Raw genomic sequence first — 20098 nt, 5'->3', positions numbered from 1 at the left:
AGCAATTGATTTTGTTTTGCTCAGCCTAGTTGTACATGAGGGAGGAAATGAAATGCAAAATTGATGTTTTTAAAAAAAATAAATAAATTAGTGGGGGGGGGGGAGGGGAGGAGGAAGGAGCAGAAGGAGCAGAGAGATTGACCTGGTTATTCAGTTGCTTTATAATGCCTGCTGATGCAGTTTCGTCCTTAATGCCAGGATGCAAAAGAATGTGCATTCCTATAGCGCCTTTTACAATCTCGACATCCCAAAGTGCTTTACAGCCAATGAAGTACTTTTGAAGAGTAGTCACTGTTGTAATGCAATTTCCACACAGCAAGCTCCCACATACCAGCAATGTGATACTGACCAGGTAATCTGTTTTTGGTGATACTTTAGCATTGGATGGTATAATTAGGAGTCACATCTTGTGTTCTGGGAAATTATTAATTTATGGAAGCACTTGATAATTCATTAAGTTTCAAACTAAAATTATATGGAAGTGCTTTTCAAAGACTCGTGCATCAGTTACAGTTCTACTCTTAACCTCCTCAGTGGCTAGAGCTCCAGCATTTGTGCATATAATCTAAGGGCTTAACTTGTGTCCAATCATGCATGCATGTTGGCTCTGGACTCTAGTTCCGCCTACCCCTTCTTGGACCGTCACCTGGCTACGCGCTCTCCCTCTTCTGTCTCCATCTCCCTCTGCCCTCTTCAGCAACTTGTATCCCTGCCATTGGACACTACACCCCAAGCAATCTTGTCTACCGTTGTCCCACGATTGAGTCTATGCTGTACCAGTGCATGACACCTCCCTCTCTCCTACCTTCCCCAAGCCCATTTCTGCCACAGAGCCCACCTTCTGCTCCCATGAGCACCTTCTCATCCAACTTCTCACCAATTACCTGTTTTAAGCCCTTCAAGCTATCCAATTAGCACATCAAAGAGCTGCCACATGCACAATGGGCTGAAAGGCCTCCTCTGTGCTGTAAGATTCTATACTTGCCAGCATCTTTTAACGGTTGTCTTTGTTTTGGCACTGTTGTCATTTTCAAAACCACCATGCCCTATACCTCCTCAAAGCCCACACTTGACCCATGCGTCTCTTATTTAATCTCCCTTTCTTTTCCAGGGTCTTTGAACGTGTTGTAACTTCCCAATTCTGTGTTGACTGCCCTGGTCAAAATCACCAAAGATAATTCTCTGTCTGTGGTGCATTATCCCTTCTTGTCCTTCTCAACATGTGATATTCATTGTGGTAGATCATGCAGTCCTCCTTTACCGCCTCTTCTAGGCACTTGTATGGTTTTGCGCTTATCTGTCTCTATGCAGCCAGTGAATCTCCAGTGATGCTTTCCTTTTCCTCTGTAGCATCGTTCCCTCTGGAGCTGCCATTGAAATCCATCCTTGGCCCCCTCCTTCATAAGCCACATGCTGCCCCCCAATTATATCATCCATATGCACAGGTTCACTATCCATCTGTAAACTGATGGCTCCCATATTTACCTCTCCACTACTTCCCTAGACCCATTGATCTTTCTTGCATTGTCATGTTTGAGGCAGAATTCCCTCTAACAGAATATTAAGCGAACTTTAATCCATTGTTTCCAGCCCTGCCAAAAGCTTCACTTTCTTGCCAGTGACTCCATCTGCGTTGCTGGCTTGTGCTGAAGTAGATTGTTTGAAGCCTTAGGGTTCTCTTCGAGCCAGAACTGAGATTGCAGATTTCATAGTTTTTACATAACCAAAATCACTTAACTTCACCATCACACTATCTTCTGCCTCCATCTGTACCTAACCCCAATGGTTGCCGAAACCCTTATCCATCTTTTTGTCACCTCGACTCAATTTGCTCCAGTGTGCTACTTACTGGATTCTTGATCTCCACCCTTCACAAGCTCCAACTTGTACAAAATTCCACCCACTGTTCACATCCTGTCCTGCTCTAAATTCTGCTTGCCCACCTTTGCTGACTGACACTGTTCCCCAACAAATTAAATGTTAAAATCCTCGTTCTATGCAAATGGTCTCACTCCACCCTAATTCTACAACCTTCTCCAGCTTTGTGATCACCAGTCCCCTGACTCTGACTGTCGTGCATTCCCCTTCCCTTTGCTCCACCGTTGGTGACAAAGCCTACAGCCATCTCAGTCGTGTAGTCTGCCACTGCTTGTCTTCAGTCGCCACACAAGAATTTCCATTTGCAGTCTTGGTGCCAATCCTCAGTGAAATACAGTCAAATGTTTTTTTGTTAAAAGCGCGCTATAAATGGGAGTTGTTGTAGTAATGTCTCTTGCCAGATTACAAGAATGATGTAATACTGTTTATGGCTCTTACTCCAATATAAAAAAAAGACTACCATACAAGATAATCAGCACACCGTATACATGCTAGTTGGTTGAGATGCCATTATCCTAGTAAAATGAAACTGATGAAGAATAATCACGCAGCGGCGATTTTACTTTGCCTTAAACAAGTCATGATGTAACAATTGAGCTTCCTCAAAAAGTTTATTTGAACGATGTTCAAGGAAGTTGGTGCAAACAGAAAAGGGTGTGCGTCACAAATAATGTGCAGAAAGATTGTTTGAGAAAGAGAAATTTACATCTAATTAGTCAAGTCTGACTTTTTTTTTAAAAAATGGTTTGAAAAGGAAAATGTCTTGTGGAACATGGTGATTATGGTGGTTAACTTTGCGGGAAAAACAAATGACCAGTGTACTGGTTTTTAAGTAATTACAAGATTTGATGACAATCAATATGATTTTGATACCTGTTGTATAAACTAGCTTTGATATAATTATAAGTCTCTGAAATTATTTCTTGTCTTTTCTCAAACAAATAGATAACCTAAATGATGCCCTACAAAAACTGAAGCTGACTGTTGCTGATGGTACATCAGACAGCGTAGATGGATGCCTTGACTGCTTACTCCAAGCCCTGGCTCAAAACAGTGAGTGGATTATGGGGTATACTTTTTATGCTAATGACTGTAGCTGGTTTGAAGAATCATAGAACGGTTACAACACAGAAGGAGGCCATTCGGCCCGTCAAGCCCGTGCCGGCTCTGCAAGAGCACCTCAGCCAGTCCCTTTCCCCGTAGCCCTGCAATTTTTTTTCCTTAAGGTACTTATCCATTTCCCTTTTTGAAAGCCACAATTGAATCTGCCTCCACCACCCTTTCAGGCAGTGAATTCCAGATCCTAACCACTCACTGCGTTAAAAAAAGCTTTTCCTCATGTTGCCTTTGGTTCTCATACCAATCACCTTAAATCTGTGTCCTGTGATTCTCGACCCTTCTGCCAATGTGAACAGTTTCAATCTACTCTGTCCAGACCCCTCATGATTTTGAACATCTCTAGCAAGTCTTCTCTGCTCCTAAAGAGAACAACTCCAGCTTGTCCCATCTACCAACATAGCTGAAGTCCCTCATCCCTGGAACCATTCTTGTAAATCTTTTCTGCACCCTCTAAGGCCTTCACATCCTTCCTAAAGTGCAGTGCCCAGAATTGGACACAATACTCCAGTTGAGGCTGAACCAGTATTTTGCACATTCCAGCTGTTAGAGCTGGAGGACATGTCACATCTAACAGCTGAATATCTTCATCAATGATGACCCTTGGTTATCTTGAGCCTCCAGATTTGCAGATTTTCTTCTTAATGCTGGCTGTAACCTATTTTATTTTTTATTTAAAAGACTTATTGTTGCTCTAATGCGCACAATAATGAGTAGGTTCATGTCTAGTTATCTGTGGCAAATTTCCACCTTGACTCTGCTCTAGGCGGTGATGAAGTGTGTGTTTATTAGTTACTTCCCTGCTGGAAAAATCCGAATACTCTGGGACAATTGGCCAAATTGAGAACAGCATCAGCAGTTCTTATGCCAGTCCCCTTGAAGTATGGTTTGTAGCCTGCTTTTGCCATCTGCTTTCAGCACTCTCCCTTTTCCTTGAATATTTAATAAATTCTATACAAAAAAAAATGGTCTTGGAAATGATTACTGTATTTTCAATTCCTGAAACTTGACTTCTGATACAGTACCTTGAAGCTACTGATTTTTAAACTTGCCACTTTTAATCAATCACTTTGGGATCAATTGCCATTAGCAGCGAAACACTATGGGCCCTACTTCTGGTTTCTCTCTCGTACATCTGTATCATACCTGTTATGTGCGAAAGAGGTATGAAGATGTGAAAATGCTGGGCCGGAGAAGACCAGCTCCTCCTCCAAGCCTTCCCCATGGCTAAACATTTCTTCACCCACCCTCCCCCCACAGCCCTGTAATACAAGCATATGAACATGTTGGCAAGTAAAATCAAGGAAAACCCAAAGATGTTTTCTAAATACATTAAGAGCAAGAGGATAACTAAAGAAAGAGTAGGCCCTATTGGTGACCATAAAGGTATTTGCAGGCAGAAGGCGTGGGTATGGTTCTTAATGAATACTTTGCATCTGTCTTCACAAGAGAGGTGATGCAGACATTGCAATCAGGGAGTAGTAGTGTGAAATATTCGATGAAATAAACATAATGAGAGAGGCAGTATTTAGGGGCTTAGCAGCTTTGAAAGTGGATAAATCCCCAGGGACCGATGAACTGTATCCCGGGCTGTTAAGAGAAGCAAAAGAGGAAATAGCAGAGGCTCTGACCATTTTCCAATCCTCTCTGGCTATAGGTGTGATGCCGGAGGACTGCTAATGTTTCTTTGTTTAAAAGGGAAGAAAGAGATAGACCGAGTAATTACAGGCCAGTCAGCCTAATCTCGGTGGTGGGGAAATTATTGGAAAAAATTCTGCGGGACAGGATTTATTTAGAAAGACACGGAATAATCGAGGACAGTCAGCATGGATTTGTTAAGGGAAGGTCGTGTCTGACTAACTTGATTGCATTTTTTGAGGAGGTAACGAGGGTCGATGAGGGTAGTGTGTTTGATATAATGTATATGGATTTTAGCAAGGCTTTTGATAAGGTCCCACATGACTGACTGGTCACGAAAGTAAAAGCACATGGGATCCAGGGTAAAGTGGCAAGTTGGATCCAAAATTGGCTCGGAGGCAGGAAGCAAAGGTTGATAGGTGTTTTTGTGATTGGAAGGCTGTTTCCAGTGGGGTTCTGCAGGGCTCAGTACTAGGTCCCTTGCTTTTTGTGGTATATAATCAAAGATTTGCACTTGAATGTAGGGGGTATAATTAAGAAGTTTGCAGATGATTCTAAAATTGGCTGTGTGGTTGATAAAGAAGAAGCTGCGGACTGCAGGAAGATATCACTGAACTGGTCAGATGGGCAGAACAGTGGCAAATGCAATTCAATCTGGAGAAGTGTGAGGTAATGCATTTGGGGAGGGCTAACAAGGCAAGGGATTGCACATTAAATGGTAGGACACTGAGAAGTGTAGAGGAACAAAGGGATCTTGGAGTGCATGTCCACAGATTCCTGAAGGTAGCAGGCCAGGTAGATAAAGTGGTTAAGAAGGCATAGAATACAAGAGTTATGCTTGAACTGTATAAAACACTAGTTAGGCCACAGCTAGAGTACTGCATGCAGTTCTGGTCACCGCATTACAGGAAAGATGTGATTGCACTAAAGTGTACAGAGGAGATTTACGAGGATGTGGCCAGGTCTGGAGAATTGTAGCTATGTGAGGAAAGATTGGATAGGCTGGGTTTGTTTTCTTTGGAACAGAGGAGGCTGAGGGGAGAACTTATTGAGATGTATAAAATTATCAGGGGCCTATAGTGGATAGGAAGGATCCATTTCCCTTAGCAGAGGGGTCAACAACCAGGGGCATAGATTTAAAGTAATTGGTAGGAGGTTTAGAGGGGATTTGAGGGGAACTTTCTTCACCCAAGAGGATGGTGGGAGTCTGGAACTCACTGCCTGAAAGGATGGTAGAGGCAGAAATCCTCACCACATTTAAAAAGTACTTGGATGTACACATGGAAGCGCCGTAACCTGCAGGGCTACGGACCCAGAGCTGGAAAGTGGGATTAGGCTGGATAACTTTGTTGGCCGGCACGGACACGATGGGCCAAAATGGCCTCCTTCCGTGCAGTAAATTTCTATGATTCTACATGAGTACAGCTGCTATAGAATACCTGCAGCTTTTTCCAGTCAATGGTAATGTTATCGTGGCCTGGAAGGAAGAAGATCCTCCTTTTTAGTTCTCAAAATATCCCTGTTTTGTTTCTTTCCACATGATTTCTGGTAATGTTTTATGATGTAGTACAGAATTTAAAAAAAAAAGGTCTTGGAAAATGTTCATGCATTATCAACTCCAGCGGGTTTCACTTCCGATCCAGGAGTTCAAGCCTTGACCTAGATTAACAAAAGCTGAACTTCAGTGTTCATCTTGGCAGTAACAGGTGTGAACAGTTTAAGAGGGCTGTAATGTTCATGTATAATGCTGCATACAAAACGTTCATTTTGAAAAATTGTTTTTTGCTGATGGTTTAAGAATTTGAGGGGAATAATCTGGTGTAGGGTATACCTAAAGATTATCTTAAATTTGACTTTCAAGTATGCTTCATTTCTCAGTGCAGCAAAGGTGATGAGAAAATTACTGATGAAGATGGCCATTTGATCCATCTTTATTCATTCACCCAGAATGAAACTAGTCCTAATCGCTCTTTGCACTACCTCCAAAGCCTTAGTCTCAGTTTTATCATAACTTAATATTTTTGGCTATGCAGTTCATCATTCTGTTATCTTTGTTGATTGCTGCACTGCATTGGTTGGAATACTAAGACCCCAAGGTCTCTTGTCAATTTCATTATTAGCTGTTTCAACATAGTGCATGGAATATGTGTTGGTGATTTTATTTTTCCTTCTGAAATGCAGGACTTTGTCGTCTTCTGCCATTCTGCCCACTTGCATATTTTGTCCAACTAATTCTGTGATTGCTGTGCTGCCTCCTAATTTGGCATCATCTGCAAATTTGGCCAACTTGTATTGGGTTTCTGAGTTCAAATCGGGGTCAGAAATTAGAAACCGTAGCAGTCCTAACACTGATCACTGGGGCACCCCACTCAGTACGCGCGTCCTTTCCTCTGCCAACTGATGAAACTCCTGTAATAAGTACCTGTTTTCTACCCTCGAGCTAATAGCCATGCCAAAGTTTTATCCTAGATTTACACCTGATAACAGTTTAGATAATTATATATAGGATTCAAGTAAAACTAATGGACCTGTAGTTGCCTGTTCAAAAGCAAAATACTGGAAATCTGAAGTAAAAACAGAAAATGCTGGAAACACTCAGCAGGTCAGGCAGCATCTATGGAGAGAAAAACCGAGTTAACGTTTCAAGTTGAGGACCTTTCATCTGACCGCACAGAAGGTGGCTATTCGGACTATCGTGCCTGTACCAGAGCTTTCCAATTAGTCCCACTCGTCTTGCTCTTTCCCCGCAGCCCTGCATTTTATTCCTTTTCAAGTATTTATCCAATTCCCCTTTGAAAGTTTCCATCAAAGTCAGTAATTTTGCACAGGTTATCTCTGGGGAGGGCATATTGCTCATGTTTTCCAGTGTGGATGCTTGGAGGAAATGGTCCACTTGTATTCTTGCATTCATCCTCTTGTTTCAAGCTTTTCAAGCAGTTATATTTTATGCATCTCATCAGTTCTGATTGCACCCTTACTGTTGAAAGTATTGAAAGAATTTCTTGCTGTTCAGCTTGGCATCTGCAGCTGTGCTCTTTTTAGATCCATCTTTCCCTTTTTGATCAGTGTTTTAGCCTATTTCTACATGTTGTATTCATCCCAGTTAACCCCAACCTCTCCTTTTCCCTGCAAGACTGAGGTTCTTTTCCTCTCTAACTTGATTTTGTTAATCCATTTTAAGGTCATGTCCTTTTTAGACAGAGCTTATTGCTTTTGGGTATGTATTTATCCTGTATGTGCAACATTATACTAATTTCTGTGCTGTAATGTCCTCCTTTTAAAATAAAATGCCTTCAAATTTTATGATTATGTATTAAATAATTTCTGACCCCATCATGCAGATAATGTATGATTATAAAGTGAGTTTAAAAACGACAGACTTGCTGATGAACTGCAAAACTGCTGATTAATTTGAAAGCGGTGTACTTGCTCCTGATATTTCCAAATTTGTTGAGACTTGCAAATCAGGCTTTGCAGCACCTCCACCACATGAAATAAGTTGACTGCTGCAATTTCAAATATTGATTTCAAGTCCTGCAGTGTGCCTTGATTTTAAAAGTACAAAATTAGCACTTCTGAGACTGGGTTCAATAATCTGCCGTAAGATTTCAGTTCTGGAAGAAATAAAAATGATAGATACCGAATTTTGGGTGGCGTGATGGTATTGGGAGCTTGACCATAAAGCAAATACGACTACGTAGTATGTGCATCGAGGACAATAGCCTACGCTACTGATAGAAACATAGAAAATAGGTGCAGGAGCAGGCCCTTCGAGCCTGCACCGCCATTCAAAAAGATCATGGCTGATCAATCAACCTCAGTACCCCTTTCCTGCTTTCTCTCCATACCCCTTGATCCCTTTTGGCCCTAAGGGCCATATCTAACTCCCTTTTGAATATATCTAACTAACTGGCCTCAACAACTTTCTGCGGTAGAGAATTCCACAGGTTAACAACTCTGAGTGAAGAAGTTTCTCCATCTTGGTCCAAAATGTCTTACCCCTTATTCTTAGACACTGACCCCTGGTTCTGGAACTCCCCAGCAATGGGAACATTCTTCCTGCCTCTTTCTGCCACACTGCAGTGGGAATGGTTGCAAGGCTATTCACCTTCGAGACAAATGGATGGAGGACTGGTTGCTGGTTATTTATTCTACTGACTGCAATTGCTGATGTTTGGGAGGGCTGATGGGATGGAAATATCTTTGCCAAACAATTCATTTTAGATCTTTTTTTAAATCTCTGAGCCGCCATAAATGAACACTTTTTTTTTCCCCCTCATATTTAAGTACAGAATTAGCAATGATTGGAGTAAGGGAATAATCCCCTATTGTAAGATTCTGGGAGTTGAGAAATACCTTTGGCCGTTGAGATGTTATTGCAGTCCTCAAGTGTTCAATGCAGCACTCTTGACACTGCATTGAAATGTCAGCCTAGATTATATGCCAGAATCTCTGAAGAGGGGCTTGAACCCACAACCTTTTAACTCAGCTGAGAGTACTGCTACTGAGCCAAGCTGATCTAGAACAATTCACAAGGACCTGTCTTGTGTGTCAAACTTCAGAAAGCTTGCATTTTCTTATCAAGCAGTGAGAGAAATGGTTGGCTTTTTTTTTTGCAGTTCTTAACATTTTTGTTAGTAAAGGTTACTGAGCATGACATTTTTAAATCCACCTTGTACATGGGTTTGAATTTTCTTTACTCACTCGAGAGACTGTCAAGTGCAACTCGAGGGAAAGTCAGAGAATGATTTATCTCCACTTAATGCCTCCTTGCCTCTACCTATTATGGCATTCTGGTGGAGCAAATGCATGGATCCCAAGGATTCTTTTGATCTTGATTCTAATCTTTGGTACTGATGATTCAAAGGAGCACACATTTCAGCTGAATGCAGCACAAAGTCTGAAGTGATTGCGTTGACCTCGTCGTCATAGAATTTTCAAAAACATATTTCCAGTCCATGGGACTGTTTTATTTCGGGGCTGGTTCACAAATTAAACCGGAGCATGTGGCTTGCGTTTAAAAATGCGCACACGATTCCGAAGTGTTTCTGACCTTAAACAGGAAGAGGCCATTCAACCTCTTATGCATGTTCTGCCATTCGATTAGATCATGGCTGATCTGTATCTTAACTCTTGTCTACTTGCCTTGGTTCCATAACATACAATACCCTTGCCTAAAATAAATTCATCAATTTGTTTTGATATCAATTGAACCTGCTAAAGGCTCCCTTTTTTTTTGTTTGAGGGGGCGGCCGAGAGGGAGAAAGAGTTCCAGATTTACACTACCCTTTGTGTGAAGTGCTTTCTGGCATTACCCCCCCTGAACAGCTGGCTCTAATTTTAAAGTTATGCTCCCTTATTGCCCCCCGTTCTCCCCCCCCACCCCCCTCCCCCCAGAGGAAATAGTTTATCTCCACTGACCTTATCAAATCGTTCAATCATCTCAAACATTTCAATTAGAAAACCCCTTAATCTTCTACACTACAGTTTATGCAACCTGCCCTCATAGTTTAATCATTTTAACCTCATTAGTTATTTTCATTCATTGACCCAGAATTCCTGAGCAATTGATTTTTCACTGCTGTGGAAGGATACAAACTTTTTAAACTTTGAAAATTAATTTAATAAACATGATTAAACTTCATAGAAACATAAATCATCTGAGATTTCATTTCCCACTTAGAAACATAGAAAATAGGTGCAGGAGTAGGCCATTCGGCCCTTCGAGCCTGCACCACCATTCATATCATCATGGCTGATCATCCACCTCAGTACCTCATTCCTGCTTTCTCTCCATACCCCTTGATCCTTTTAGCCCTGAGGGCCACATCTAACTTCCCTTCTCTTTCTCTTCCCCACCACTCCCCATATCCCGGATCAACCTTGTTCTTGCCACCAGTACTTTGGTTCACCAGAAGATACTCATGGTTTGGGATTAAAAAGGTTTACAAGACTAGGAAGTGAGTTACTAATAAATAAGTTGAAACAACGGAAGTGAGTTACCAGTACTACCAACCAGCTATCTAATTTTCTCCATTGTATTGGGAGCTGTCACAGAAACATTGTGTTCATCTCCTGTGGAATTGTTTTGGGGCTTGAGATTACTACTTTTAAAGTCGATTACAGCAGACTTGTGTTTTTTCTCTTGGGGGGGGGAATTGGATTTTAAAGATTGTTTTCAGGTGCCTTAACCACCTATTGTGAAAGTTGGCTGGATTCAACTGTACAACCAAAGATTGCATGTTAGAATATACAGGGATAATCAGAGGAATGCAGTGGCCTTTGAAGTTAGTAGTAGGCAAGTATGCTGTTAGCAGGTATGCCAACCAGCCTGGTTACAATGTACCTTTTGATTGTTGATTGACCGCTCCATGCTATGATCAGTTCAATAATTCAGTTCGACTGTTTGTAGTTGGTGTAGAGCTGAGCACACAGGCTCCATTGGTGGGCTCTATTTCACACACTGCTCCAAGTTCGGTGTTATCAGGAAGAATTAATGAAGCATTTTTGTCTTGATTTTTGAACTAAGAAGTTGTAAGTTAAATGTAATCTAGTGGAAACTGTTATGTTGTTGTCTAAGCCATATAGTCTGACAGTGCTAATTCTGCAGACTAGGAGAATACAAGCTATCTTGTGTCATTTCCACTGACCAAATTATACACTGGTGTTCTTATCGACCTTGGATGTTCTCTTCGACCCTGGCAGTGTATCGTTGCAAGCCATTGAGGATGAGGGAGCACACTTTAGTTCACAGAGGATGGGTTCGCTTGGGGACTGATCCATGGCACTGAGCACAAGCGAAATCTGTTTGGGAATAACATGCAGAGATTGAGATGAATTGTTCAACCTCTTCATTGACATGCCTGACTTGTGCACTCTTCAACTCTTCTCATTTGGAAAATGAAGACAAGAATGATGAGTGAAATACCTAGACTGCATGTGTCAAGTTAGCACCATTTCATTTTTTGTTCTAAATTGTGGCTTTGGATGAGAGTCTCTGAATATTAAAATGCTCCATATAATAACATCTGAAAACTGACCCATAGTTAAGTTTGTTGAGAGAATGCTGTGGCTGTATCAGTTTTGTTTAATCAGTAAGATTATACAAGTGAAACATACACTTAATTTTAATCTGGTTGGCTAAATGGTAGCACTGAGTCAGAAGGTTATGGGCTCAATTTCTACTCTGGTTACTTGACCATATATTCTAGGCTGGCTAGTCTCTGAGGTGCTGCATGTCGAAGGGGGCCGTCTTTTTCAGATTAGACGTTAAACTAACAATTTTTTTTTTTTAAATCCCATGGCATGTTTTCAAAGAGCTGGGAGCTCTTGGTGTCCTGGCCAGAATTTGTCCTCCGCCGAAACCAACGCAGATTAATTGGTCATTCATCTCGTAGCTCTTTTTTGAAACCTTGCACAAGTTGGTTGTAATGTTTGCCTACACAAACAGTGACTACACTTCAGAAAGTAATTAATTGGCTGTGAAGTGCTCTGGGCCATCCTGAGGACCTGAAAGCTGCTGTACAAATAAGTCGTATGATGTACTTGCGTTGTGCTTGGATGTTTTTTATTTTGTCAAATAAAGAAATGGCGGGCAATAAAAGTTTCAGAATTTGGAGAAAGACACAAAACAAACTGTAAAGATTGGTAGCATAGTGGGTTCGGGCTTTGCTCTTGGCTACTTGATTTCAATTCAATTTAGACTATTCGGATGAAATTTCATCGTAAATGCTCTAAATGAAATAACCTGCACATTGAACTACCCATAAATCGTGTCTGTTTTTCTCAGACCACATGGCTAGTGTGGGAAGTTGAGCAGTTTTTTTTTGTAGATTAGTATTGGAAGCAGTAAGTGGTGCTTTACTCTAACTAATCTGTGCTGCACCTGACCCAGGAGTGTTGGGCTTAGTGATTCATTCCATGAAATTTGCTTGCCTTGAGTATAAAGTTTACCACCAAGCAGAAAAGAGATGAATATGCCAAATGAAGAACTTTTTTTCTTTCCAAACCAAAGGGCACCATTGTGGTCGTGTTCTAGTGCATTAGAGATCAATGGTTAACCTGCCTGAAGGAAGCATTATGCAACTCGAAATCATTGGGAGGGACCGACTAAGAATTCACAAAAGCAAGAAGATTAGATGTTTAGAAAGACAAGACAAATCGGAAAAAAGATGCTTCACTGGCACGATCAACTCCCTCTGCCCAGTGAAGTGCTTAAATGTGCTTTTGCAATTTTAATAAAATGATTAGAAATTGGCATTACATTGTTACCTTTTTTGGGGGGGAAAAAAAGCTGGATTAGAAGAGAAGCTTTATAATGTACATTAAATTTAAATTTAATTACACTTGGCTGTGATTGCTGTGTCATCTCATTGCCCATAATGCAAAGGCTTTCATTCTGGTAATTTCATTTTAAGCAACAACAGCATCTTAAGTGGTACAGTAATGTGTTTGGGAGCTAACCATGACAAGCCACACTGAACCAGTGTACTACTGTACAGCGAATAATACTCTGAAAATGCCTATTGAAATACACTACAGCAATCATAAAATTGAATAGCTGAAGGGTTATTCCGAGAAGGCTTATTATAAAATGTATGCTATTCCCATTTTAGTTTGTCCCTCGTGTGCTTGAAAATTGTGCAGTTCCATGGTTGAAATTCTTGGGTTTTATGTGAGCTTTCAAAGTGCATCTATACACTAATAGTTCTTTTTTTAAGATGGTTCCTTCAGCATTTGCAATAAAGCTCACCTGTTCCCCTCTTGTAAAAAAAAATAAAAATGGAACTGGTGCTTTTATCAGAATTAGCCTGTCTCCCCTTCTGCATGTATAGCAATTGGAGCACTCCCATCTTACTGGGTAAATGTCCATATTTTGTTGATTTAAAAACAAATCTCACTTGACAGTCAGCCCCAAGACTCAAGTTACATTGATAATTGTAATCCTCTACACTCGTGATTCCGACTGCATCTAGGCCGTAAGTACTTTGATGGCTGAAAGCAACTGAACATATTAGAGGTCTCCCTTTTAGAGGAATACTCCGGCAACACCCCTGCAAGGATACAGCTGGATATGTCTGTGAATAGTTGTCATAAAGACCAAAAAGGTCCCAAGTTAAATTGCTGGTTGTTAATTGTGTTAGCTGATTCAGTTAGGTCGTGGTAGAAGTGCTCCAGTTGGAGAAGTGAAAGATCAGGATTCTGGTAATTCTGAACCCCTTGTGGTTGGAAAGCTTCTTCACCTGTCTGCAGCCTTTGACACAGTTGACCATACCATACTCCTTCAATATGTCTCCTCTTGCCCAGCTGAGTGGGACTGCCCTCACCTCCATTCTTATCTCCTGCAAAGGCTTCTCTTCCTGTGCCTGCACCATTACCTCTGGAGTCCGCCAAGGATCTATCCTTGCACCCTTTGGCAAAAACAAGACGTCAGAATTCGCATGTACCCAGCACCCAGCTCTATCTCGCCACCATCTCTCTCGACCCCTTCACTATCTCTATGTTGACGGTCTGCTTGTCAGACATTCAGTACTGGATGAGCAGAAATTTCCTCCAATTAAATATTGGGAAGACCTAAGCCATTGTCTTCTGCTCCATTCCCTAGTCATCGATTCCATCCCTCTCCCTGAGCTGATCGTATCCTATATCCTTTCCATCTTAACTCGCACAAAATCCCATTCACCCATCACCCATGTGCTTGCTGACCAACATTGGCTTCCAGAACCCAAAAGCCTTAATTTTTAACATTTTCATGCTTGGTTTTCAAATCCCTCCATGGCCTTGCCCTTCCCTATCTCTGTAATCTCTTCCAGCTTCACAATCCTCTGAGAACTCTGCATTGCTCCAATTCCGGTCTCATGTGGATTTCTAACTTTCTTAGTCCTATCATTGGAAGCCATACCTTCCCTGCCTAAGCCCTAAGCTTTGGAATTCCCTTCCTATTACCTACCTGCCTCTTTTTCCTCTTCATTACGACACTTAAAACCTACCACTGTGACCAAGCTTTTGGTCACCTGCCGTAATGCCTCTTTCCGGTGTTTATTTTTGCCTGATTACGCTTTGCGATGTTTTACTACGTGAAAGGCACGATATAAATGCAAGTTGTTGCTTCAGATTTGCTATGACCCCCTTTGTGTCTTCTTGCAAAAGTTTGGAAGTTGAACCCATGTAAACCTCTTCACACCAAAATTGGTATTGGACAAAATAATGTACTTTCCCTCTGAACCTTTTGGCACTATTACTTCCTGGTGAGAGATTCCGGCACAGGTTATCGATCCATCCTGCCTGTTATGGCATTCTAATTATACACCAGGGAATTGGTGTAGGATACAATTCGTGCAGCGGAGCTTTGATCGTGAAGTTCGGAAGGCTAGCCAGGCAAACATTGGAATAGCTGAAATAAAAACAGGAAAGGCTCAGCAGTCAGGCAGCATCTGTGGGGAGAGAAACAGTTCACGTTTCAGGTCAATGCTGCCTGACCAGAGTATTTCCTGTTATTTCAGATTTCCAGCATCCGCTTTTGTATTTGAATACCTGAGTCTGGAGGTGGCACAGACATGAGGTCTCTAGACAAAATAGACGAGAGGAAGTCCCACTCACCCATCACCCTTGTCGTCACTGGTTCCCTAAATGCCTCAAATCTATATTTCTCATCCGAGAGTTTAAATCCCGACAAAAGGCCCCCCACCGCCCCCGATCTTTTAATTCCTCCGACTCTCGCCTCTTGTGCATCCTCGGCCCCGAGTTGATGGCCATGCTTTCAGCCGCCTAGGCCTCATTAGGGAATTACCTCCATAAAACCCTCTGCCTCTCCAAATCCCTCTTGTCCTTTAACGCCCTTAAAACTCAACATCTGACCAAAGTTTGACCATGTCCCCTTTAGTTCAGCTTTTTTTTAATCTATGATGATGCTTTGACCTTGTGAAGTTTTCCTATGGTAACAGCGCTGTAATAGATGCAAGTTGTTGTTGCCGCCGCTGAGCGTGACTTAAACGAAAGCCCTTTTTGAAGAGTAGGGAATTTTCCCAGTGTCCCTGAACCAAGGCTTCCAAAAACACATAACTGGTTGTTTCTCTCCTTGCTGTTTGTGGATCCTTCACTGTGCACACACTGCCTGCTGCATTTGCTTACATAAGTGACTACTACTCACTTCAAAAAATAGTTAATCGGATGTGAAGCACTTTGGGCCATCCCAAGAGTGTGTGAAGCACTTTATAAATGTAAGTTTGTTCTTTCACCCGTGACCAGATCATGTGAATTATATATGGGGGTTGCCTGATTGTTTAATGGATGACTGCACTACCTATTGTGGTACTGAGTTATTCAAACCAGAAAACAAAAGAAAGACTTGCATTTATATAGTGCCTTTCATGACCACTGGATGTCCCAAAGCGCTTTACAGCCAATTAAGTACTTTTGGAGTGTAGTTAGTGTTGTAATGTGGGAAACACGGCAGCCAATTTGTGCACAGCAAGCTCCCACAAGCAGCAATGTGATAATGACCAGATAAACTGTTTTTGTAATGTTGATTGAGGGATAAATATTGGTCCCAGGACACCGGGGATAACTCCCCTGCTCTTCGAAATAGTGCATGGTATAATTTATGTCCACCTGAGAGAGCAGACGGGGCCTCGGTTTAACGTCTCATCCGAAAGACGGCACCTCCCGACACTGCAGCACTCCCTCAGCACTGCACTGGGAGTGTCAGCCTAGATTTTTGTGCTGAAGTCTCTGGAGTGGGACTTGAATTTAATTTATTTAAATTGGGAAACATTACAAAATGCGGTGGTACAGGGGGATCTGGGGGTCCTTGTACATGAAACACACAAAGTTAGCAAGCAGGTACAGCACGTAATTAGGAAGGCAAATGGAATGTTGGCCTTTATTGCAAGGGGGATGGAGTATAAAAGTAGGGAAGTCCTGCTACAACTGTACAGGCATTGGTAAGACCACACCTGGAGTACTGCGTGCAGTTTTGGTCTCCTTTATTTAAGGAATGATATACTTGCATTGGAGGCAGTTCAGAGAAGGTTTACTAGGTTGATTCCTGAGATGAGGGGGTTGTCATGAAGAAAGGTTGTGCTTATACTCATTGGAATTAGAAGAATGAGAGGCGATCTTATTGAAACATAAGATTCTGAGGGGGCTTGACAGGGTAGATGCAGAGATGATGTTTCCCTTCGTGGGGGAATCTAGAAGTAGGGGGCATAGTTTCAGAATAAGGGGACGCCTGTTTAGAACTGAGATGAGGAGGAATTTCTTCTCTGAGAGTTTGAATCTTTGGAATTCTCTACCCCAAAGAGCTATGGAGGTTGGGTCATTAAATATATTTAAGATGGAGACAAAAAGATGAGGGAGTTGAGGGTTATGGGGAGCGGACAGGAAGTGGAGTTGAGGCCAGGATCAGATCAACCATGATATTGAATGGCGGAGCAGGCTCAAGGGGCCAAATGGCCGACTCCTATTTTTTTATGTTCTTATGAACCCACAACCTTCTGACTCGGAGGCGAGGGTGCTACCCACTGAGCCACAAAATCCCAAGTTCAATCTACAGTATGAACTGCACTGGCTCATATCAACCAGGAGGGCGCTGGAGGTTCTGTGGCCCAAAATGGCGCTGCTTGCCTCAGATGATCAGGATTCCACGTCTGGGTCACAATGCACTGATCCTTTCTAGAAAGTGCACAGGTAGACTATGGTTAAGAATCGTATCAGGCTCTGCTAATGTACCCACCACAATGATTGTTAAGTGGTCTAATAAGATTCAATAACTACGTTCCACAAAGAGAATGGTCACTTGAGCAATGCACCAGACAGTCAGCACCCACGGAAAGGAGTTAGATGTAGTCCTTACTACTAGGGGGATCAAGGGGTATGGTGAGAAAGCAGGAATGGGGTACTGAAGTTGCATGTTCAGCCATGAACTCATTGAATGGCGGTGCAGGCTCGAAGGGCCGAATGGCCTACTCCTGCACCTAATTTCTATGTTTACAGTGAGTCTCGTGCCTTTGATGGGCTGGGAGAAGAGGCAAAAATTATAATTTGCATTTTGGCTGGATATTTTAGGATATGGAGGGTGCCTTCAAGCATTCGAAAGAAAGACTACATTTCACGTTTGTAGAAACCAGCTACAATTTTTTTTTGTGGGACAAATTCAATTTTAAGAGTTGGGGTCATCCGAGTAACCTGTTAAAGGCTGATTGCCACTGAGAGAAACCAGCTAGCGGGAATGCGTGCATCACCTTTGCTTTTCTCTTTTGCAAACCACCTCCCAAGATCTTTGTACAATTACAAAATTATGAACAATATTTTAGTTCCTTCAGGATTGCCCACTGTGAATAGTCCTTCCTTTTCTCTTATCCTTCCCCCAACCCATTGCTGCAAGCAATGCATAAAAGGTCAGAACTAAAGTTCCACATACAAGTTTCTAGTTTTTCCACAAGGCATGGATTTCCAGCCTGCTTCTGAGTGTTAAGTATGAATGCATTTTGTATTGAGGATTTCAATGTATTATGCTACTGAGGAATGGGACATAGATGCGATTTTCCTTACATTGCCAATCTCGATTGTACTGCACTGGGGAGATGAACAGAGGCCTTCCAGTGAGTGGGCAGAATCAGAGGATGGATGCCTTTCCATATGTATCCCTTCCCATATGTATCTTGGATGCCCGCTTGATTTGCCGGAGGTCAAAAAGGCAATCACCCACTCCTTCAGCCCTGGTTGGTGCACGGTCTGCTGAGAATTTGGAAGAAAATGGAGAGATTCTTATCCTCAAGTTACAGTGAACTCCGAGTGCTGAGTTATATTTGGCTGTGGAAGAGGAAGATATACTTTTACTCTACTTTTGTGTTTGCTAAAACTAATAGATCCCCTTCCCCCGCCCCCCCCACCCCCAATCTCCTCTTTCCTCTGCTTCCAAAAGATTTCTAGGCCTGCCCATCAACCGGTTTAAATAATAATAGAGGCTATAGTCCTTTTATTGGAATCATTCATCTAAGTTTTATATTCTGGGTGACCATACCGGGCCAAAGATTTTGAGTTCTGATGTGTAAAGCAAGAGATGGTACAATGGGAAAAAAAAACAGATTGGAGCACGACCAGAACAATACCTTGGTGGGATGAGGCTCAAATGGGACAGTTTAAAAGGATTTTATTTTTCATGGTACTGAAATAGCAAGAGGATTGAAGAAAAAAATCAAAACTAATCTGAAACGGATGTAGGATTTGTATCTGAAGTGCACTTAGGAGTAGCCGCTGAAAGACTGAGTCAGTTACAAATGTGCAAATTTAATTCCAGATCAAGAATAATTTGTTAATCATTCTCTCATATTCAATAAGGAGAGAGCTTCAGTTTAAACAATCCAGTTCCTACACTTGCCACCCAGGACCACTACTAGCTTTGATTTCTGTGGTATTTATACATTGTGGTTTTTATCATTTGTTGATTTTTTTTTTTGAGCAGTAATGTCTGCTGTTACTTTTCAACGGGGAATTTTCACAGTTACTTCATTCACAATCAAATTTAAATCCCAATGAAATGGTAGTTACATACTGAAGAAAAGCAGACCTGTAATTTGAGAGACTTTTTATCAGTGGACTAAATCAATATTGTCCATTAACTTTAGACTGGGAAAGAAAGGGTTAATACTTACGATCTATAAATCCCAAATGATCACTTGATTTGTGATTTGCTTTCCCTTACTATTTTTGATTCCGATTCCAATACAATATAATCTGAAGCAGGTTTTGTGAAGGGCATTGGTTTGAAAGGAGTCATATAGCTTTGCTGATGGTAGAATCACAAAGATTGTGATCCTACTGATGAGCATATGTCAAACTTTGTTTTTTAATGTTTTCTTTTCTTTTTAAAAAAAAAATGGAAAGCAGATGAACAATAATCCAGGACCATCATTGATGTGAAAGGTGGAACATCGTGGGTGAAAGTGCGGTGAATGAGGGTACGGGGACCAGAAGAGCCGAGGGCCCAGGGGCAGCACGGGCCCAGCCCACACTGCGATATGTGAGCACACTGGGTCCGTGCAGCAGAGCTGGTCTCCAGTCGTTCTGGTTAACCCTTGCCACTGGATAAAGGCCGAGCTCTATCAAAGCCCGTGTGGTGGCTGGTGTGCAACGGTCACCACACGTTAAAAAAAATCCACGCACAGGCATCTTCCACCCCTTTAATTGGTGTTCAGGACTGGAACATCGGGTCCTTCATTGAAACATGTGTGAATCCTTGTGGAAGCAAGTCATCCTCGCTCGAGGGACTGCCTATGATGAAAATGAAAGAGCCAGAGTCCCACTTGGAATCTAACCCTATTTATCAGACAGCATGCTCTAGAGGCCCCTGCAGAAACTATTGCAACAATCTGAAGCCAACGTGTAGTTAGCCTTTGGCCCTCAAATTATAACTCTACAGCTATTGATTATGTTCAACCACTTCCTCATCTCCACCTTTTGTCCT

General features: G+C 41.9%; 1 protein-coding gene across 2 annotated transcripts in view; it reads left to right on the top strand.

The window, feature by feature from the left end:
• rap1gds1 (RAP1, GTP-GDP dissociation stimulator 1) overlaps window positions 1-20098 on the top strand; it is a 101612-nt gene that overhangs the window by 12193 nt on the left and 69321 nt on the right. For both annotated transcript variants that reach the window (XM_070872884.1, XM_070872880.1), the window contains exon 2: window positions 2824-2931. In XM_070872884.1, coding sequence (XP_070728985.1) covers window positions 2824-2931 — 108 coding nt within the window. The remainder of the gene's footprint in view (window positions 1-2823; window positions 2932-20098) is intronic.

The sequence above is a fragment of the Pristiophorus japonicus genome, chromosome 2, assembly GCF_044704955.1.
Source record: "Pristiophorus japonicus isolate sPriJap1 chromosome 2, sPriJap1.hap1, whole genome shotgun sequence".
NCBI lineage: Eukaryota > Metazoa > Chordata > Chondrichthyes > Pristiophoridae > Pristiophorus > Pristiophorus japonicus.
Note: the sequence above shows the minus strand (reverse complement) of the source record. Positions and strands in the feature narration are given on the sequence as shown.